The 23775-nt window shown below is 41.8% G+C and overlaps 1 protein-coding gene across 1 annotated transcript; it reads right to left on the bottom strand.

The window, feature by feature from the left end:
- Positions 1 to 23309, bottom strand: atp2a2b (ATPase sarcoplasmic/endoplasmic reticulum Ca2+ transporting 2b). The gene is made up of 23 exons (XM_035184326.2): positions 22610 to 23309; positions 22269 to 22286; positions 22073 to 22155; positions 19098 to 19202; positions 16775 to 16913; positions 10388 to 10468; positions 9490 to 9575; positions 8794 to 8949; positions 8526 to 8667; positions 8098 to 8264; positions 5510 to 5598; positions 5255 to 5357; positions 5028 to 5159; positions 4813 to 4932; positions 4473 to 4691; positions 4235 to 4358; positions 3868 to 4079; positions 3512 to 3732; positions 3218 to 3420; positions 2904 to 2989; positions 2665 to 2798; positions 2227 to 2344; positions 1 to 1743 (listed from the first exon to the last, which is right to left on the bottom strand). Exons 1-23 carry the CDS (start codon positions 22725 to 22727, stop codon positions 1471 to 1473), a joined length of 3129 nt encoding a protein of 1042 aa, XP_035040217.1. The 5' UTR covers positions 22728 to 23309; the 3' UTR covers positions 1 to 1470.
- Between the last annotated feature and the right edge of the window lie 466 nt (positions 23310 to 23775).

Raw genomic sequence — 23775 nt, 5'->3', positions numbered from 1 at the left:
TATTTCTGAAATGATCTGTATTCAAGTATCATATGCACATACAAAAACACTGGAATGCGATTAATGTAGGAAACCATTCATTTGGCCTCATGAATAAAGACAGAAAACACTTTGATTCAAAGGGTTCAAGAGTGTATTTGTTTTTCCTTGAAGTAAAAAAACAACATTTTGTGTTCTTATTTGCATTCCAAGTTCATTTGGAGCACTTCTATTAGTTTTCTTAAGATTTTTTCAATATCATCGTCCTTTGAATCAAACGCCATGGAGATGGTTATTAACATACGACATCCCCATTCAGTTCTGTCTCCAAAGCAAAAAACAAATAAAGTTAATGAAGGTCAAAAAAAATAATAATCATCAATACAAACAATATATATCCTTAAAAGTGTTAGAGTGGAGGAAGATTGTGTTCTTTGTTTTCTGCACAAGCAAATCGGGGCACACCTCAGATGTTACGCTTTGAGCATTGAAGAAACAAGCATCCAGAGATGAGCGGGAAAAAAAATCTTTTTTGTCATATTGAGGTAGCTGTGCTCTGCCCAGTGCAGAAAAACTGGCTTATTTTCAAATTATAATAGTAAAAAACCATCCATGTAGTTAATTTACACTCTAACAATGGGAAAAGGAGGGGGACATATACAATTAAATTAGAAATGATAAACCATATACAGTTCATGCTTGGTCACGGGACATGCGGCTTTTGATTTCCATGATTCGTTTTTTTTTTCTTTTCATTTAAGTGGAGCATTCGAACCCCCATCCTCATGTGTCGCACGCAGGTCGTCCTCTCTCAAAGAGTTCTCAGTTTATACTGAAGACACAATGGTAAACATTAGAAAATAAATCAAGGCGGTATGTCTAAGCCACACTGGTCAAACAATTTACAAAGCCATTTAAAAAAAAAAAAAGTTGCATAAAATAGTGTTCATTCTCTGTACAGATCAATGATTTTCTGGTATCTTAAATTTTCTTTTCATGAGGGAATCTTAGCAAGAACAATCTGCTGTTGTTACTGTAGTGACATAAGACATAAGATATTCCCCAAATCATTAAAAATATAAACCTCAAAAGGCAATATTGACAAAGAAAAAAAAATAAATGGCGACAGTATATTTCCTTCATAACCAGCAACAAAGTCCACAGCTATAGGAGTGATGGTCTTCGGACACTCGCATTTAAAGCCTCGCCCGTTCAAAGATCCTATACCGACTCAAAACAGGTTACTTCTCAATGTTAACACCTTATATTATTTGTTATGTTTTATGTGTTAAAGTTGGTCCTTCTCTTATACACACGGCAGGCACGCACAAGAACACACTCAAGCTCTACAAACGCGCACACACACTAGCTATGCACATGTGGGAAAGGCAGAGAGGGAGGAGAGAGGGGGGAGGAGGAAAGAGTGACGTGATGGTGGTAAGGAAGGGGAGGGGGAGGGGCGTGGAAAGGTCGAGGTTGTGCTCAAGTCAGTCAGGACCAGAACATGTCGGCCATGTTAGTGTCGGAGCTGTAGATCCAGAGGACCAAGGGGAGGGAGAAGGCCACGAAGGGCCAGGAGATTCCCTCCATGCATGCAGACAGCGAGCAGCCTTTGGAACTGGCAGGCTTCTCCAGCTCTTTACCCGGCTCCAGGTAGTTCCTGGCGGCAAACTTGAGTATCTCGTCCAGTAGAATGACGGGCAAAGAGATCTTGAGCACCATCAGCCACTGTATCAGGTTCAGAGGGGAGATCTGGAAGATGATCTGGAAAGAAGAACGCAACACAAACTTTATCAAGCAAATATGAAGTGTAAAACTCTCAAGTTTACTTCCTTACAAAAACAAATAAATAAAACCTAACTACAATAATTTAACACTAAATAACAGCTTCAGTGCTTAATACAGCAAAATACTCCAAACTCATCATCAATTGTCCCCCCACCGCTGAGGAGAGGGACACCCACACTTCCAGCTGATGAGCTTGACTTGGGGTCAACACAAGAAGTCAAACATGGAGCATCCCTCTGCTCAAATATCTATCCCACGTGTCCTTTAGGCATTTTGTTCCCAGGTTGAGGTAGCTACTAGCTAACTGAACTGTCATGTAGTGTGTGTAGCAGCCAGTGTTATGCAATGTTAACTAAACACGAGCAGAGATGTTTAAGCTGCCTTTAAGCAAAGCAACCATTTCAGTAAAAGACTTTGTGTAGAGATTCGGTCCGGTAAGTAAAAAGAAATATTTCTCACTGGAAGAGGCTCCACATAGAGGATGAGGAAGTGAAGAGACATGGAGAGGCAAATGGCTCCCAGCAGCCACACGTTCTCCCAGGGAGGCATACGCAGCAGGGACTGGTTCTCTGACACACTAAGAAACAAGGACAAATGCACATGTTTATTAAAAACTCACGCAAGAGACCTAACTCACAAGTTCTGCAATGTTTGTTATCCATTATGGTTCGTGTGTGGAAGAGGAAATTAAGACCTGGATGTTTGAGCACACACTTGAAGTTACACTAACAAAACATTAGTCAAAACATGCAGCATATAAAAGTGTAAAGATCTGAAGTTCAGCAGCTCACTCTTTCTAGGATTTTGTATTTATTTCTGCTGTCTATAGAGAAAACCTGCTGAACATGGAACTTGGATCTGCTGAATTATGAGCTAAAAGATGCCTTGCTCACTAACCTGTTCAGGGCATTGCACATCTCAATGGTGACCAGCACAGACAGAGCCATGGTCATGGGGTAAGGGGACTCAAACACTTTACAGTCTAAACCCTGGAAGTCTGGATTCTCTGGACCACACTGAAGGAAGTGGCTCTGTAAGAAGTGAAAAAATGATTCAGTATTTTGGGGGGCACACAGATGGAGCATTTCTTGTGTTCAAGTGTGTTGAATTAAAAGTTGCTTGGTCGTAGTTCATACCAGCTGGTAGAAGGTAATCCTTGGTCCATCCTCAGCAGCAACAAACCACCAGGCGGCAGCACCAACAGTGGCAGCGCCCACATAACCTGGAGGAGGCAGAGCAGAAAGTTACACATGCACACAGTGACACCGACTGAAGACGGCAAGCTGTGATTACATGCGAGCGTTTTCGAGTGACTACCGACAATAATTCTACATTCATATCATGCTCTTTCACTTGTTGAGCCCACATAGTAAAAAAATGGCGCCACATACAGCCCACACACTATCAACAGTTTCCTTCTACAGTTAATGATCCAAGTTTCCTTCCTTACATCCAATAGCTAGGTATCTGAAGAAGAGCCATCCGGAGATGAGCGGCTCGCGGGCGTTACGTGGGGATTTGCTCATGATGTCCAAGTCCGGTGGGTTGAAGCCCAGAGCGGTGGCAGGCAAACCGTCAGTCACCAGGTTGACCCAAAGCAGCTGAACGGGGATGAGAGCTTCAGGGAAGCCCAGAGCTGCGGTGAGGAAGATACTGCACACAGGAGAAGCACGGTGTGTGTCAGACGGCCTGAGTTATACAGAGGATCTATGCGAGTGTGTTTGTGTAAACTACTCATCCTTACCAGACAACTTCGCCCACATTCGAAGAGATGAGGTATCTGATGAACTGTTTCATGTTGTTGTAAATGGCTCGGCCTTCCTCCACTGCAGCAACAATGGTGGAAAAATTGTCGTCGGCCAGCACCATCTCGGAGGCGGACTTGGCCACAGCTGTGCCGGAGCCCATGGCAATGCCGATCTCAGCCTTCTTCAGAGCAGGAGCGTCGTTTACACCATCGCCGGTCTGAGGGGAGGGTGAAGAACCATCACCGTATGATTTTCAGCATTTTTTCTATAACTGTATTTATCTATACCAGCAAAATGAATGTTTGTGCTTGAGACAATCATCAAGGACTCAAAAGCTTCTCTCTTTTCTCACCATAGCTGTGATCTCATCGTAGGACTGCAGGTACTCCACAATCTTGGACTTATGTGAAGGCTCCACACGAGCAAAGCAGCGAGCCTTGATCACAGCTTCTCTCTGTGCAGTAGGGGACAGATCATCAAACTCCCTGCCGGTGTAAGCCATGCTGGAGACGTCATCCTCCTCACCGAAAATGCCAATACGTCTGCAGATAGCCACCGCCGTGCCTAAAGTATGAAGGAGAGGACAACATTTACTTCTTAAGGCTTCCTGGAAATGCACACATGTACTTAACTAGAGGATATTTGAGCAATTCTCTTTTGTGTAATGATAATGTGTTCTCTTAGGTGTTCTCTCTTATTCTCTGAGCACAGTCCCTCACCCTTGTTGTCTCCAGTGATCATAATTACTCGGATGCCTGCGAGACGGCAGAGTCTAATCGAAGCTGCCACCTCGGCCCTGGGAGGATCCAGCATGCCCACGCAGCCGACAAACGTCAGATCAGTCTGGGTGATAAAAAAAGAAAAGAAATATAACTGCAGTTTAACAAAATCCCAACAGATAAGGAACCTGGAGGCCGAGTGTTTCCAGAGACTTTATCAATCATTCCCAGCTCTTACCTCATACTGAACAAAGCGGGTGGAGTCTTCTAACACCATTTCATCTTTGCTCATGGGGTTGTCTCGGGTGGCCAGAGCCAGACAGCGCAGGGTGTCTCTGCCAGTTCCATATTCCCTGATGACCGACATTAGCTTTTCCTTGATGCCAGGGGTCAGTGGCACCTTGTTGTTGCCAACACGGACGTGTGTGCACCGGTCAATCACACCCTCGGGTGCACCCTATGAACAGGGAAATGGAAATGAAAGGGTAAGTGAAACATTTCTGGTATAAAAATACTTTGTTGTGAGGTGTAGCAGGAATAATGTTCAAAAAACTCTTTACGTTGTGTCCATGTCTCACCTTAACAAACATCTTGCCAGCAGAGGAGCGGGCTTTATTTGGAGTGCAGTACACAGACATAGACTTCCTGTCTCTGGAAAACTCCAAGGTAAACTCTTTCTTCATTAGCTGCTTGATCACCTAAAGTTACAGCAAAACACAACAGTGATTAGAACTCCTTCCTCCTATAATGAAAGAAGGAGAAAGAGACTTGGAGGAACTGAAGGTTTACGTACAGAATTACAGGCGTTGGCTCTCTCAATCTTGGACAGGCCTTTGACGTCTGTGTCAAACACGTTCATCTTCTCCACCAGGCATGTGAGAGCCGTCTCCGTGGCCTCGCCAACCTTCTCAAACACACCTTTGGTCTGGAGAGGGACAGACGCACACAAATGGTTATTTCAAAAACAGAAACATGGAGGGTGTCGTTTCAGTTAACATGCAAAAACTATTCGCTGCCAACCTCGTTATAGTCCAGTGAGGAATCATTACAGAGAGCACAGATAGAGGCCAGCTCCACCAGGGAATCGTACTGGGAACATTTGGCTGGCTTGCCATCACGGAACCTAAAGAAAATACAGGTGTAGAAAGGATGTAGTGAGCCACAAATGCACAGTAATGTACATACATTTTTTTATTTGGCTTAGATTTGTTATTTCCTAATTTTAATTATGAAATGTTGATTTTAAAGCACACAAGGTCAAGACTGAATACTCACACTTCTCCATCTGGGGCGTATGTGGAGCCTGTGACTGTGAATTCGTTGAGGGAACAGTGCTCCCCCTCTGCTTTGTCGAGGGTAAACATCTAAAAATACAAAAGTTGAAAAGAAACTATTAGCACTTAACACATTATACATTCACTGTCTCTGGGTCTAAAGCCAATGGCTGAGAGACCCTGCATCCAGCAGGTGGCAGCAGCCTCCCATCCACGGGAAAGATTTGACAACATGAGAGGACCTGAACATAGAACAGGGTGAAGCAATGAAATGCTGAGCCAAAGCAGATATGTACTGTGGTGGAGGAGGGGGTCCATAAATGTCACCTTTACAGCAAAGCAGATGCAGAGTTCCTCATGAATACAAACTGTACTGAAGTGAATGACTGAGGCGGAAAAGGTTTGACCTTGATTATTCTAATATCTTGTGTGAGGGGACTAGTTATGTCACATTTTTTCGAATTTGAATAGGAAAACAACACAATAGGTGTTTTGATGTTATACCATTAATCGTTACATTCCTGCATGTGAAGCACCACATATAAAAAAAGAAATGGAGAGGGTCAGGAGAGAGATGCACAAGTGATGAAAATAGAAATATCTGAATAGAGCGATGAGCTTGCATTATGGCTGAACTCCCCTCAGGCACCAGCAAGACTTCAAAAAGCAGTGATGTCAATTGTGGTCTGACCCACAACACCAGGAGTCAGATACTGAATAGAAACATTCAGTCACTCAGGAAAACTTGTTTTAATCCGGTCTTGTTCAGACATGGAGAAAAATTGGATGTTACAGATGCATCAAGAACAAATTTCTCTGTCAGTGAGAAACAAACTCCAAAAAATAGCATCCAATGGTTTCCAAAAATTACTGAATATAATGTTCACGTTAAAAAACACTGTGCAGGATGAGCGAAGGCAGAGGGGACTGACAGCAGAGAGAGAGAGAGAGAGAGAGAGAGAGAGAGAGACTTTAAATGCAAGGTCAGTTATGCAACTCTACTGCTGGTTCTGCTGCAAGTGACTAACTACTGCATACTGATCAGCATGCTGCCTGAACAAGAAGGGAGAGGAGAGCGGAATGAGGAGGGAAGCGAGGAGGAGGCGGAGGAGGAGGGAGACAGAAGACCAACGAGATAAACGGCTGAGGAAGATGTAGACATGGAGCTGGAGCGAGGAGGAGGGTAAACAAAATAAAACAGACAATTACAGGAACAAAAGGAACAGGGAGGCAACGCTAAAGGGGTAAATTATATACACTAAATAGTTAATTTAGTGAAGTAAATCATGCTCATGTGGGATGACAAAATAAATACACACACACACCTGAGTACTTCTGATTATTTCATCTCTGCCTTTGTAAGAATAAATCCTGATTATCCTTTACTAGCTATTCGACGTCAGCAGCGCTCAGTGCTCAATAAATCCCTGCTGTCAGAAAAGGGCTGTGACGGCTGTTTTATTACTCAGAGAACAATTTACACATGAAAAGTTCTCATATGACTGGAAAGGAGTCAGGCTTTATTCTTTCCATGTATGTATGTATGATACATTCCCTGTGCATTGCGAACTGTACAGGTTCCCTGAGGAGGATGTAAGGTGGCGTCAACACGATTTAGTGGCTATAACTACTTAAATACTAATTACTGGGTTACAGACCAGAAACTGTTAGGAAACCTTGGATTGAATTTAGCATGAGAGTTCCTACTAACGAGTGTGTCATGGTCGCATTCTCTGAAATCGCCTTTACGCTCTTTTCACATAAAGTCCACGTCTAACGCAGCATAAATTGTAATACACAATTTACACAACTTCTGTTTGAATCCTCAGGCGTCATGCGTGAGTGAGACTGGGATCGTGCTCACTGTTTGTTATTTTCTGTCTTTTTATTAATCATTTGTTTAATGACACAATTATTGTTAAATTTAGATCATATCAACCAGTTAATATGTTAGTCAGAAACTCTCAGCTGTTGTGGTGCAAGAAGACATTGAAGTTTCTTGGCTCTACTAGCTGCAGGCTAACATTTACACGGTTTACATGTTGTTAGATAAGCTAACCAATGTCTGCTTCATTTCATGTGAACTGAGCTGAAATTTGAAGGCTAATGAACCGACTTTAAATTACTGCTTTCCATAGCAACAGTGCCCTAAGTGGGTAAATAAAGGATTTCTGTCTAACAGTTAAATGCATAGAACCATTAACCTAGGCCACTAAACTGGACAAACCTTTTATTTTGAAACAGTAAGGTATAATTCACTTGTATCATTTATGAAGATCTGGCTGACATGTTTAGTCAAGACAAAATATATCTCATAATTTTGTTTATTATAACCTCTTTTTTATGGAAATTGTAATCTTAATTTGTTAAAACTGTCTATCTTTAAAATTTAAATCTAACACGAGATTTCTTACATACAGACCATAGTTGCTAAAGCTCGCAGGTTAGGATGGTTCATTCCAAAACCATTTAAAATGAAACAGTATTTTATTCTCTATATTGTGGTGTGTGGTGTATATATAGATTTATGATGACAATTCCCAAAACAAGAGGTTTCTGGTTTCTCTTTGTCTCAGCCAGTTTTCTTACCCTGCACACAGACATCTGATTGGTGGTCAGTGTGCCAGTCTTGTCAGAGCAGATGACAGATGTGCAGCCAAGGGTTTCCACAGAGGGCAAGCTGCGGACAATGGCGTTCTTCTTAGCCATGCGGCGTGTTCCCAACGCCAGGCATGTCGTGATGACAGCAGGCAGACCTGGAGAGAGACGACAACAAAAGAGGACGAGAGGAGAGTTAAGACATACAACAGAGGAGATTATGGATATAATACAGAGATGGTTCATTTTACTCAAGTGGTGAAACAACTATCCTTTGTCCCTCCAGCGTGAAATACAGAAAAATAAGATTTTCTAAACCATCTGTTCAGCAGTCTGAACAGAAGAATAATAATTGAGCCTCTCAGGGCAAACAGTGTGTCAAGGACATGGCTGCGTTTGTGTAGCTCTCCAGCTCTCACCCTCAGGGATCGCAGCAACCGCCAGAGCCACCGCGATCTTGAAGTAGTAGACAGCGCCGCGAATCCAAGAGCCTCCATGGACGGGATCATTGAAATGTCCAATATTGATGAGCCACACAGCAATGCAGATCAGGGTGATGACCTGAAAATCAACATTATACATTTGAACAAACAGATATTTCTGAGGTTGTTTTTATTAACATTGAAAGTACAAAAAGTCACAGAGTGAAATAACAGAGTGGGGGATTCATTTATCATCACTAATAACCTTGGATAGTTGCTGTCCGAATTCATCAAGCTTCTGCTGCAGCGGTGTGCGCTCCTGCTCCGTTGCTGCCATCTCATCTCGGATTTTGCCGATCTCCGTGTTGCCAGCTGTGGCCACCACCACGCCGACAGCCTTACCGGCTGCGATGTTGGTGCCCTGTGAAGCAGCGACAGAAGAAAACAAACCATGTTCATTGAGCCTCTTGAGATATGGGAGAAACTAGTTAAACAACATATCTGAGGAGATTCAACATGCAGCATGAATCAACAGGCAGTGAAAGTAAATACGTCACTTTCCTAATCAAATTTTTTTAGAAACAGACCATGGCAAAGTATTTGCCTGAATGCAAATCTATTTTGTGGTTGAAGGTGTTCAGCATGAAAATCTTTCAACAAATTAAATGACTAAGCAGCAGAGGACACTATCTGTTCAGACATGCACCATTTTGTATATTTCTTTATACAAGACAGAAAAAAGCAGGGATCGTAATAGATAATTATATGTTGTCCAATTTAATGTCATTCTAAAGTGGATGTGAGGCAGGATGGTGAGATGAATAACAAAGGAAGAGGAGGATGGCAAAACATTGCTGCCTTTATAGGTGTTGTCAGGCTGACAGAGGGTTTTCTTTTTACAAAAAAAAAAAAACATTAAAAAATAACTGAGCAGCGGAAAACGGTCTCGTGAGTCACTCACAGAGAAGAGCATGTTCTTCTTGTCCTGGTTGACAGCACGTGGGTCGGGCACAGGGTCGGTGTGTTTGATCACAGACACGGACTCTCCTGCAGGAAGAAGAAACAAAACATGTGAGAGGAGCGAGCGTCGGGAAAGCACCTACGCAAGGAGAGCAAAGTGGTAGCTGCGATGCTTTGGTTGGTACTCTGGGCAGATATGCGTGGAAAAGGCTTTGCAGCTGACTGAACAGGCCTGACAATTATCAAATGCTGCACTGCCGGTGGCTTTCAAAACACCATATCTGATGCTGTGTTTCCACCGTGTGTGTTTGTGTAATTAACTGTGCAAGGCCTGTGCTGCTCTGATAGAGGAAGGCAGGGAGATTTTGACGGGCAGCATGGCCATGAATGGGGAATAGAAGAGGGGAAAAATAGCAGAAACTCTGAAAATATCCCATGGAATTTGCTTCCAATTAAGGCAGCAGAGCAGGACAAGAGTTTTAAGGACTTGATTCACATAAACCCCTTCTCTCGTGCATTAGACATCCTTCAGTGTTCCCTGACTATTTTCCATTTACCTCACTGGCAAATTATCCATCAATAGATTAATCTATTTTACATTTACTTTCATCTGCCTCTCTTTATTTGCTTAAGTGTTGACTGAGCAGCCATGACTGCAGGGTGTAATGAGATCATCTGCATGGAAAGGAAGTGGCAAAGTGCTTATTCTTGTGTGACTGAAGAGGCGAGTTGCTTCAGATGGAAGCCAAGAAACACAGATTATACATGTCTTTAAAACTGAGCTATAAAAGGAAGAAGGAATAAAGGCCGTATGATGATGGTGAGGTCACAGAGGGACAGAAACATGACCCGACAGAGGCTGACACAGACAAAAAGGCAGAATGTATAAATGGTTTTACCTGTAAGAATGGATTGGTCCACCCTCAGTGTGGTCGACTTGATAGAAGTCAGCCTGATGTCTGCAGGCACTTTATCACCAACTGTGGAGAGAAACAGAAATGCAAAGGAGACGACTAAGTACCTCTTAACAACTTAAAAGCATCTTTAAATGACAACTGATCATCAAGTGGGTGACACCTTGTGTAACTGGATTAAGTTAACTTTGAGATTGTACAAACAATTTTCAAAGCAATAAAAAAAAGGCAGAGTGTTGTGTAAATCTCCCACATGTAAAAAAAAAAGGACACGTAAAATGAGAGTTCGGTTTAATGAAGAGAGAAAATACTTTAAGATGAAAGCAATAAACAAAAATCATCACACACAGACGCTTAGATCTAAGAAATTCAATCCACCGCTTTGTTTTTCCAGCTACGGCCTCTCGGGGGTAATAAAATAATCAAACTGAGTTTATTCGTTTGGGGAGACGCTGAGAGAGAGAGTCATGCATTCAAATATTGTTAATGTTCAACTCATCTCCTGCACAAATAGATTGCTGCTCATTTGTTCCCACTAACAAGAGGCTTTATCGATCCCTTGTAAAAACAAACATAAATGTGGATAAACACCAGACTCCAAACAAGTGTTTCTTCTGCAGAAAACAGATTGAAGCACTGATGTTTAACAGCTTTGCTGAAAATAGGGGAATCAGACAATTAGACTCCTTTGTATGTCTTCGTGCACAGTTCAGGTCGGATGTGGAGAGATAGAAAGAGCTGATAATGAACCTTTCAGCTTTGTGGCTTGGTTGAAGTTTAAAAGTAAAAAAAAAAACTCAAACCACTTTGTGCACATCTGCTTTCAAAATGCATTCATACTATCACCCGTGTGTAGCTGAGATATACAATGAGGCTAAATACAAACATGAAGTTTTGTATTTCTTAACATCCATGATGAGGAATCGAAAAAGCAAGGGAGAAAATTGAAAAAGAAGACTGACGTACATTTAAGTCTTGTATGCTCCCTGTATAATACTCAACAATATTAGTTAGACAAGCTATGGGTCCCCATAGCACCCAAAATTGATGTGACATTTTAATGAAATTCGAAAGCACAATGGAAAATTCCGCTGTTGCACCAAAATGAAACATTACTTTCAGTTTACAGTAAGCGACATCATGCAGTCTGAAAGGCTGAAGGCAAAGGCAATATAAAGTGATGACCCAGAGGCTCTTAAGAGATCTCTCTGTGGACAGTGGTGACAGACATGTAAACCAACCCAAGGGCCTCTGCGGTGCCCTTCTGAGTGGAGAGGAAGAGTCGAGGAGGGGGGGAGGAGGAGGAAGAGAGGAGAGAATGGGAAGAGGGATTAGATGAGTCCCGCAAAAACACACGTCCAAAAATGGGAAAACTATTTTGATCAGTTGCAAACGAGCTGCTGGATTTGGGGGAGGGGATGGGGATGATAAAAAAAACTTCTGTTTTAAGCGAGGAGAACCCACTTTACGTCATTTGTATTGAAATAGAAACAGAGTGATGTGTCCTTGTTTAAAGATTGTTCATTCATCCCTCCCATTCTCAGGAGTTTATGGCAGCTTTCAGCTATTAATACAGCCTGGACTGAGGAAATTGTAGAAATGTGTAAGAAATGTGCAGCCGATAAAACTTAAGCCTCGCTGAATTGTTTCACATTTTGCTTGCACTATGAAAATAATTATCTTGTTACTGTAACATGTGGTAATGCGGAGTTCATGGTGAGTGACATTGCTTCTGAACTGTACTGACTTGTGCGACCAAATTTGGTCTTCGAGGTGAGAGAGGCTGTCAAACCCACTTCATCACCTGTCTGCCTTCAAACTACATGTCGCCTTTAACATACTGGAGAAAGTGGAGGAGAGGAGCAGGCAGAGCATTGGGGGCCCACGAGTAACCTGCAGAGATCATAAAAGACTCAAAGCCTTGTGGGAAGGTTCCTCCAAAAAGTCCCTAATTAGAAAACCTTCCACTTGAAGTGATAGTGAAACACCTCCATATTTACTCCCCATCACTGTGTACTGGGAACATGGTGTGGCAGACATTTTTATCATTAAGGCCATTAAAATAAACCTACTTCTTTTTGGAATTATAAACCTATTATGTTTCAAGCACACGTTACAGATGTTCCAATACCAGCATCAAAAAACCCTCAGATACTGTCACAAATGGCTCTAATATACAAATATACATACAGCTGCAATTGTTAATGTATGAAAATTACAGTTATCCTATATTTATGTTGCCAAATATGCAGACATAACCAAACAGTTATTTTGCAGGTTTCTGCAGACCCAGAATTTGCAGCTGTTCCAACTGAGAGTGACAGTATCCTTTCGTTTCATCTTACAAAACATGCTCTTTTTAGCTCCAACTTTCCTGGGAAACAGCAAACAGCCTCTGGGACCTTTCCTTCTCTCATGTGAACAAAAGGACTTTATCTGTGTTATCTGCTCCCTTGAGTGAAGAACAAATGTCAGTCTGCATACTCTTGAGTGATAACACCCCATCTGCTTGTAAAGACTCAGGCTGTCTTCAGACTCTATCCAGGATCTGCAGCCCCTCTTTTCTCCCTGTTATCCTATCCATGGACCAAACACCTACACAAATGTGACGGAGAGTGAAGTCTCAACTCAAGAACCTCAGGAAATGTGAACTGCAGATACAACTATCCCATATAACACAGTCTAAGGTCAAGTCAACATCATAACATGGAGTGGAGCATTTTAAATTAGAGATATGCTGACACAGCACCCAACTATTCATCATGGGGGGTCCAGTGAAAAGGACCTTAAGGGAGTTGTATATTTTCTCTCCCAGTGACTGAGCCTCGCTGATGTGTTAGCACGTAGGCTCGCAGCCTTCTGGGACCTTCCATGAGGTCCTAAAGCCCTCGAGAGACTCCTCTTATGAATGGAAAAATCCCAAGACCAAACCTTTACAGGCACCAACATACTGTATGCTATATCATTTCTGTATCTATGCTGTGTCAGAGGACGAAAGTGAAACAGACAGGCAGCAAGCGACAGACAGAGACAAATAGCAGACTATCGTACCTTCTTAAACCTAAGAGGAACTCTGGCCATGTGGCCGTCTGGACGACAAATTATTTATGGGACTGAATGTGTACCCTTTCTAAATGTTACATCCTGTCTTTCTGCCCAACCCCTAAACCCAGAACAGGACAGACCCACAACCCAGGAACAAAAGAGCTGGTTAGTCACTAATGTGATGCACATCTAGGTTTAAATTCAACTAGCAAGAGTTAATCAAACGGGAGAGAAAGCAAGTGGGGAAAGAAAATGATCTTTATTCCTTATGCACAGGACATTCCTGCTACAGGGGTCAAGGGCATCACTTTGGCAGCTAAGAACCTCTAGCTCAAAAAGCCACTGCAGGCTGAAACAAAAGCAAACTAAAGGGGGATTGTCAGACGTGTCTTAGAGTGCCGGCCAAAAATAGACCCAGTAGATTCACAAAGTGAATATTTTAATGAAATGTCACAATAGACAGGATGTGGAACTGAGTCATTGTGATGTGGGTAACGCAACCAAGAAGATAAAGTCATTACTGTAGAGAAAAATGACAAACCCTCCCTCTAAAATGAGCTGAAGTGTCAAAATCTGTGGCAGTAAAAAGCACCTGGAAGTTAACATTTTCGATATAGCCGACTGTGATGGGACCCGTCAAGCTACTGCATGACCAGTTAAGTCAAGGAAACCCACTGACATTCAATGACCGTAGGTGGACTTCAGTTCAGGAGACTTAATAGTGATGTAACGTACAAAAGTTACAAATACATAACCTTCACTAACAGAGCATGGGTAAATTCTGTTTAGGTCAATTTAAATTCAACATTATGTTTAATTTCTTCTCCCCTCACACTATTAATTAACTTGACAGTCAACTGGACTTGAACTTTCGCTAAAATAAGAAGAATTAGAATGCACCAAATTGACATGCATCCTAAAAAGCATTGTAAAGACTGTGCTTGATGGCCATTTGCTAAAGGTAGACACTCAAAACTCTGCCACTCTGCCACAAAAGGAAGCAGGTGTGTCATTTAATGCTTTGGCCCCAAAGATAGACACAGACTGTATCAATGATACCAAATTTATATTGCAGCAAATCCAACTGTTTTCAACACTCAAATGTGACACGCAAGCAAATACAGCAAAGTAAACATGTCGCAGAGGAAAATCTTTATAAGCTTTTAAGACAAGAGAGTGCATGTCTTCTGGGTATAACTTGTGTTTTTTTTTTTTTTAGATCTGACTTAGGGTTCCACTAACCACTTAACTACTACTCAGATGGAGTAGCCCTGCTGGTGACAGCAAATTATCAGAGCTCTAGATCTAAAAGTACTCCCAGGATATAAACCATATGCCTGGTCTGACAAGACACTTTGCAGCCTGGCATTACACACATGCATCATGAGGCTGCACACGGCAACTCAGTGGTTTCCCGGTTGGTTTCCCTGCCACGGCTAACACAAACACATGCGCACATGGTTTTTTTGTAAAAGTAAATGTAGCTAAGCAAGCTCATTACACTTTGAGAAAGATCCATACTGTGCAACTTAAATCTGTTAATCAGCTCCATCCCCATTACTTATGTGACCGCAGAGGCCCATCTATCTTTTTTTTTTACTGCAGACAGTAAATCAGATGCTACAACTGTGTATATAATGCAGATGGGTTAGTTTGATTCAGATGCTGTCCAACTAAAACATTTAAGTTGGCACACGTGCCTCTGAATAGGGCATAATAGTTGCTGGAACAGAGACAGCCGTTCTGAATGTCAAGTGCAGCAGTCAGTGCTGAGATGTCGTTCTGCCAGAGAGGAGCAAGAGGTGTAAGCAACAGTGGTTTGTTGTTCACTGACATCAGCAAACTAAAGCATTAAAAGCTCACAGGATTGTTGGGTACTGTATTTCATAATCAGATTCCATTTCCAATTCTTGTCCAACCGTGGTTCAGATTATTGTTAAATTTGAGTATGAAAATGCAGACTACAAAAATTGTACTTACTTTGAATATTGTCCGTTCAAAACTAATTGATAATGAGGCTTTTGGTAAAAAGATGTCCGTGGGTTCGCACGTTCATTGCTCAGTGTTTTACATTTGTTTTTTCTTGAGCTGAAAGTGTGAACATTAGTCTCTGCAGTGTTACAACAAGCTGCAGACGGTGCTTTGTCATTTTCGACAGGCTTCCTCAATTATCTTTTTTGTACAGTATTTTTTTATGCTTAACTAAACTTAAGCACTAATTTGCCATATTGTAAACATTACATACAACCACTGATGTCTTTGTAATTTGTGATGCAGACTAAAGAACAGAAGGCCATTGTTTTAGAGTGGCTGAGTGACCTCACTGAGGATGTCTTGTGTCAACATATAAATGTACAATATCTCTTTGTCATGACTTAGTCCTTCACTTGAGTTCTCAAAATAGGAGCCACTGCGAGAATTAACATCAGCGTGTTACAGCGTTGTGGGGCTGCTCCCCAAAAGTCCAGGGTTGGGCTCGAATCATCAGTTCAGTCCCTCCAGGCGACAAAGACCCATCAAGTGGAGCAGTCTTTTCTGGGTTCCCAGAGGGAGCTGCAGAGTGCAACAGGCACAGGTAGCTGTGGACCTGAACTCTGGATGAATCTTTGGTCGCTGGCTTTTGTTTCACATCTCGTGTCAAAAAATACTGTTGCACATTTCCGATCCATTGATGGTCTAGGAACATGCATTCCATGGAGAGAGAACTTGGCTTGTTTACTAAATTATGTGAAAATCGCTGTGACTCTTTTCCACCATTGTTTAATTTATGAGAAAGAAAGTGGAGAGCTATGTAATTAAGAGAAACAGAGAAAGAATGAATGAAAGACAACCAATCACAGAGAGAAAAGAGGCCAAGTGAGACAGACTGAGCAAGAAAACAAGAGAATTGAGGAGCAGTGACGCAAAAGCCATAAACACATGTGGCCCAGTCCAAGTTGAGGTTAGCCAAGAAATGTTCAGGAACAGACTGGACCTCTGCTCTTGTATTGCATAACTGCTTTTCTTTCCCGGTGCAACAATTATTCGGAAATTGTCATGGGAGATGAATAGGATGAGAGATCAGCTGTGTGTGTGTTTAGACTGCATGAAGCGTACGTCACAACACTGTTGATGATGTTTACAGAACTGTTATGCAGCTCTTTCAGTCACCGATGGCATCTGCGTGTTGAATAACATCAACGCATGAGGCAGAAAACATTCATCCCAGACTTCTCCAATTGATTTTGTTGTCGTCTTGCCATCATAACTTACAAGCAAGTTAAAACATTCTGAGTATTAGAATTCATCCCATCTGAGGAGTGCAAGTAGAATATTTTTCAGTCTTACCTGCCACCTCCACGATGTCCCCAGGCACTATGTCCCGGGCCTTGATTCTCTGGACACTCTTCCTGTCCTGGCGGTACACCTTCCCCATCTCGGGCTCATACTCCTTGAGCGCTTCAATGGCATTTTCTGCATTTCGCTCCTGAACAGTAGAAATAGGATTAAAAGGTTAAAAATGAGTTATTTCCATACAAACACAAACTATAATATAAGACAGGGGCAAGATGAAAAGAAAGATCAAAACAACTGTGTCCTCAGATACCCAGTTACAGCCAAGTTAATAAGAGCTGACTTAGCCTAATCTTTACATAAGCAAAAGGACAAATAATCTCTGTGCACATCACGGTTTAGAATAGACGAGGGAGAAATATGTAAACATTGGGTTATTTTATAAAAGGCTCAACACAAAAAATACACCCATCAACCACAATCACTGATGGCTCAGAATGAACTTTTTCAAAACAAGCCACAACAGCAAATCCGGCAAAGATGCTTTGGATTTACCCTTACATCTGACTTTTCTTTAAATTACAGGAGAAATATTTAAGTATTTCTGTTTAAAATATTAAAAAGTTAAAGGTAATCATCAAAACTCGAAAATTACTTTATAATCGTGTTCCTCTACATGCCGTGGTTCATCTCCTACAGTTTCCGTTGCTATCTGATTGGGTCGACTGGGTGTGACTTCATCTTTGTCAATGTATTAATAGAACAGTCACTCATATTGCAAAGGATCAGAGGAGTTCATTTCCCTATTTCCCATGATATAGGTATGCTGCCCCCTATTTGTCTGCAGTATAAATTCAATAGTTTTTCTTACACATGAACCCTTTAATCACAGGTATAAGCCAAACATTTTTTCTCTTGTTTCTCCAAATTTTCCCTGACTGACTGATTTGTCTCAGATTGGACAGGTTTAGTGGCAGCTCAGAGGGTGGGAGGCAGGCAGGCTGCAGGCAGGCTGCACTCATCCGGACATGACAAGACAGAGAACACAAGCCCCGGACATGATGGGCTTTTGTAGGAGATAGCATCGGGTGACACAAAGCCATTAAAATGGCTGCCAGTAAAGGTGAGGGTTTACAGGGTTAAAGGAGGCTGGAGAAGGCATGACAAACTATAGTGTTCAATTCAAAGGAAGGCTATTCTAAATTCAAAACAGGTAGGGCCAAGTCAACAGCAGTTACCTCCTCCACTTGTACATCATATGGGCTTTGTTTGCATAAACAAAGGCAAACAATCATTTGCTTGACAACTCACCATTGACGAGCAGCATTTTCCGTAATTTACAAGACAAGAGATGCAGCAGATACATTGAACCTACAAGATCTCATCTTTGAAAGTAAGGGTGTAATTTAAAATCAGGGTGATTGCTCTTCAATTGGTATATTGGAGGATTAATCCCAGGAGACATTGCACACGCAGAGATGTACTTTTGACCTCTGACAAATGTAATAAAAAACTACCTTAATGGGCGCTTATAGACCCCAGCCTGTTAGAGTGTGAAACAAGGGATGTATTTTGCACATATAATAAACTGATTATATATCAAACACCAGATACTAAAAAGAAAGGTATCAGGTAATTGATATAAAGCTGCATTTATGAGATCACAAAATTACATTTATTAACAAGACATTTGAAAAACCTTATGAGGATCAACTCTAACAATAAGGAATTAGTGCAGAAAGCTATGTTGACAACCATGAATCATGTCAAACAGGAACATGTCAATCACAGTGTTGTTGGGCCATTTTAATTCGATTGGCATGGGTACCGGTCTAAAGAAAAGAAAAGATAAGTCGTTCTTCTGTGTCCCTGAATTCACAACTGTTGCCGCCTTTGCTTCCTCACTATAATTAAGGAGCATGTTGACAAATCAATACTGTTTCTCAAAGGAACTGACACTGTAAATCCCAGGGGAAAGCTTGGACTCAGCAGGCACAAATGAACACAGAGGCAGAGATAGAGTTCCTTGCTGGAGATATTTCGCTCTGGCAGCCCAAATGTTGCCCAGATCAGTTAAAGGGTAAATGCTACAGTTTCTCTGAAAGGGTAGGTTAATGAATGAGGATCTAGTGAGGAGGAAGTGGGGCAAACTGGGTTTCATGTGTGTTTACCGAGAGGAGCCAATGGGATGTGTGCTTTATCCTTGGCCCGAATGGGACACTTAAATTTTGAATGTCTGTCTTTCGTGATAAAAATTTAAGTAAAGACATTTCGTTCACCCCTTCAGTAAGAGGCTGATAACCTTTGTGCATTCCCAAATATCACCATGGAAGAAAACGACTGCACAGATGCTTTATAAAATGCAAAGTGTGTTTACCTGCCAGACTCCCACAATAGCATTTGCTATGAGAATAAGTAGGATAACGAAAGGCTCCACAAACGCTGTAATGGTTTCCTCTCCCTCTTCAAACCAGGCCAGCACCTAAAAGACAGAAAAGAAATGTACAGTTAAATTCAATACAAATAACTGCTTATACTGAGATACAGGGAGCACTGAAGTACCAACCTGAGGTAACTGCATGCATGAAACTAACTAATACACTTGTAGAATGACTACATGAAGAGGTCTTTGCTGAAAACAACATTCAGTTGTGTCACATCATTATTGTTGCATTTCTCCAGGGGACAAAGCTTGCTTCTGCGACGACGGGAGCGCGATAGAACTCTGATTTCTTAAGTAAGGGAAACGTTCACACGCTTTGAAAAGTGAATTGTGGAGCTTGATTTCCACGGAATATGAATTTCTAGCTACTTAATACAACAGATATTTCTTAAATTGCCACAGCATGCAGCAGATAACATCCGTCCACTGTGGGCCACCACTGTACGTCATCCACATGAATGGAACAAAGAGGAGGTAGAAAGGTCAAAGCTATTTTGAACTAATTGTGCATTTAGTGATGTGGGAGAACTAGATTTCAAAGTATACTTTTCCCCAGCCTTGTCTGACACTATATCTCAGCCTTCTCATACAAACAATAACTCAAAATTAGTGAAAGTATATTCACTTCTGTAGGATTCTATGTCCTATCATAATGACCAAAGTTCTTAGAATACAATGCAAATACAGTATAATAAAAGTGCCAGAATGTAATAGGTTGAAAAGACATTTAGCAGTGAAGATAGAATAGTCACGTTCACAATAACATAAGCTTCAGGTGGCTCCAAGTCATTACCATTCACTTGATGGGTAATATCATGTTTGTTTTGGTACGATAATGCCATTTTTCTCCACGTGGCTTTACCACTCACATTGCTAAAATGTGAAGTTGTGCCAGAACCTCACTTTGACTTTTACACATTTGGCATAATGATTTTAAGCATCTAACAATCATTTAATAATTCATAATAAATATCAAGTAAGCCTCTGCCAGTAATACAGAAACTAGGCCCCAGTGTGCTGAAAAAAAATCATGTCAGAGAGACCGATAATGTAATAACCACTTTGTCCTCTTTTAGAATCTGTGCCAAGAGTTAATTGTGTCATATGAAATGCCACCCCACCCCCACCCACTACTCCAACCTATTTAAGAATGGCCAACTTAATGTCAAAATCAATTCAAGCAAACTAAATCATTGGCGTTGTACACATTAAGTTCCTGAGCAACTGAATGTTAAGTCTAAATAAATGTTTGTCTATGCCTTTGTACTTGAAATAAATGTCAATGCACAAGCTTGTGTGATTGAGAGCGTGCTGCTCACTACAGCCTTTGATTTATACGCTTTGCAATCATAGCTTGATGTCGTCGCCGTGCCTTGAGAATGGAAAAACAGGGCCACGGGATTGTGAACCTGACACTGTCACATAAACTACACTGACGATAGCCACTTACTACAAATTATGACTATTCATTTGTGGAATTGTCATGCTGTTCACAATAACAACATGAACCCTGCCTGTCACACTAGTATTGAGATTTCTTTTAATGGAATTTTAGTTAGCAAATTAACACCGGGATATTCAACCATCAGAGAGACAAACTACTCGGGTGTCTGTAACTTTCACTCTTTAACAGCCAAACACACATGCTCATGTTAAAGTAACATGTTAAAGTGACATAATTATCTGTTTCAAAATGAACAACATGTCAGCGTTTCTTTTTAACTTGGGACGACTTTACTATTGACATGTTGACATAATCTCCATGAAACAAGAGGCTCAAAGTAGCTGCAATCGTTTGAGATTTGTTAGCAGAGCAAGAGTGTATCTGCACTCTGACAAAGTAAATTAAGACAAAAAATTCTGAAAAAGATGATCTGGGTTGTGTCCCCGGACAGATTCTGGGAACCTTTCTCCTCCACTTTGTACAGCGTTCCTGCAAAGCTGTGGTCTGCACTGACTCAATCAGAAAAGTACTATATACACTCTGTAAGCTGACAGTGCTGTGCGGAGAGAAAATAAAAATCACACCCACTGGACTGATCAGTGTAACGGTGAAAAGAAAGATGGTGGTGGTGGAGAGAGACAATGTACAACTGGCAGAAGGCCACGTTTCTTCTTCTTTTAATCCCACTCCACACTGAATATTCTATTTTGAAAGATATAAAACAGGCTCATCTATTTAAGATCTCAGAGTGAATCACCCTCTCACTACTGCAGCACTAAAACACTGCTCCTACACTCAACTTATCTTGAGCGTTGAACACTTATATGAGCGTCACAACCTGCCCACAGACCTCAACTACTTATCTTGATTAATAAAACAAGTACGTCACAAGTAGACAAGTGCACAAATTAAATACAAGCTGTTTAATTAATTTGGCTAAAACTAGCACTCACCCTAATAGGGGTGGGACAAAATACTGACATGGCATTGTTTATTCATCATGACTCATGAATTTATCAATATCCTAGTGCCAAAGATCGAGATCTATCTATATAGTTTAGACTTATGTCAGTTTATGGTCATTTTACATTAGAATGACGGCACGTGTAGAGATTGACAAGTAACAGTGTGTTTAAGACTAAAAAGACGACAAGATGAGACTAAATGCATATTTTTGTACATTGTTCCAACTCAGTTTGTGTCAAAGTGTGAACCGTACACCAAATTGCTGTGATTAAACACACAAAACCCGCAATTTGTATTCTATACAAATATAAGACAGATATATTGATGTATCGTTATGGTTGTATTGGAGAATATAGATTTTTGGGGATTATATTGTTCTCGTGGGCCACGTTTTCCACATCGTATTGTGAGTTAACCTGCCCCCCCGCCCCGAATCCCTACATGTCAGCTGAATTAACACTGAGCAAACCACTTGTTCCCAAACGTGCATTATACTTACAAAGGATATGCAGGCAGCGAGTAAAAGGATCCTGACAAGCAAGTCTTCAAATTGTTCAATCACCAGCTCCCACAGAGATTTACCTGAAAGAGTTTCATTCACAGAGAAAGTACAAGTGAGTCATTGACAAATGCATGAATGAAAACAGGTGACTCTTTGCATATATTTATATATAAATATTAAACTGTGCACTCACCCTCCTCAGCTGGCAGCTCTGCAGATCATCCCCCCATTCAGATCCACGGGCGAAAGAAAGAAAGAAAGATGGACACGCAGTTAATCAAAAGTTAAAACACTGTGACGCTGCAGCGGTGGAGGATCACACGTGTGAGATATAAAGAAAAGATGGTGCGTCAGGGTACGAGTCAGGACACGATTTCGACACCCACATCGTGACGCGATCAACCGCTTCTCCTCGGGATCCGTGGCCCGTGCATGCAGGACACCGGTGTGTGTGTGGGGTGGGGGGGATAGAGAACAGCTAGGCTACTTGTTTTCGAACAACCCCCATGGCTGTTACCCCAGCTTCTTCCTTACCGTTCGGTCCGAACCGCTCCCGCTGCTTCTTCACTTGCTCGGAGCTCAGGCCGGTGCTCTCGTTCACGTTGAAGAAGCTGTAAACTTCCTCCACCGTCTTCGTGTGCGTGTTGTCCATGACGAACGGCCGCTGGCGGACACACCGCTTCGCTTCGCCCTGCTGCTCCCGACCCTCAACCTGTCGCGGTTCTCTCCCGTGTTTTCGCTGTCGCCCGCGTGGGTTTTTTAAATAACGTGGAAAATAGCAGGAAGTAGTAGTCTAGCGAGGTGGTGGGTTCGCCCCCCGCGACTGCTGCTGCTGTTCTGCTGTTGCCGGCTTCAGCTCGGCGTGCAGGTGCCCGGCGAGCGGCTCCTGAGCTAACGGTGGCTAACAGGCTAACGCTAGCTATCCGCTGGCTGCGCTTGAATTCACCGGCTGAGCTGAGCTGCTTTCACCGCCTGGCTCATAGCAACACCTCGGTCTCCGCTGGTTGTTTCAACGACTTCCTCTGCGCTTTCTAAGCGGCGACACTTCGGGCAGTTTCGGTCCAGCTCGACGGGTTTTTAAAACATGTGGCGGAGTCGCAGTTCGATTCCCGTTCGCCCGTTCCGCCTGTGTGTGCGTGTGTGTTGCAGGATCTCCAGCGTCCTCCTCGGCAGCAATCGCGCGTGTCCGCTGCAGATCTCGCGTGCGTCGAATGCGGTGTTCGGTGTCCGCATGTGGAACCAGCTGATTGGTCGGACATACCGGAAGTATCTCTCTCTCTCTCTCTCTCTCTCTCTCTCTCTCTCTCTCGTGTGTGCGCGTGGTGCCATTCATTTATATGTCCCATTTACAAAAATGTAAATGTGTTATATATATATATATATATATATATTTCTATCATCACAGCAAGAATAATGTAGCCTACAATTAAACCAATTATATATTTTAAAAGAGCATTTAATGTCAAATGAGATGAATAATATACACAATTAAAAATATAAATTGAATGTAAAACAATACAAATAATAACAATACACACGTAACTTTAATATTTTGTATTATGTATGTATTTCATGTATGTAACTTCATATGCAAACGTATAACACTCTTACACACATACAAACATACATATACACACACACAAATATCCATATATACACACATGCATACACACACACACACACATATTGGAGATAAAGTC

Source organism: Hippoglossus stenolepis, chromosome 18, assembly GCF_022539355.2.
Source record: "Hippoglossus stenolepis isolate QCI-W04-F060 chromosome 18, HSTE1.2, whole genome shotgun sequence".
Classification (NCBI taxonomy): Eukaryota; Metazoa; Chordata; class Actinopteri; order Pleuronectiformes; family Pleuronectidae; genus Hippoglossus; species Hippoglossus stenolepis.
Note: the sequence above shows the minus strand (reverse complement) of the source record. Positions and strands in the feature narration are given on the sequence as shown.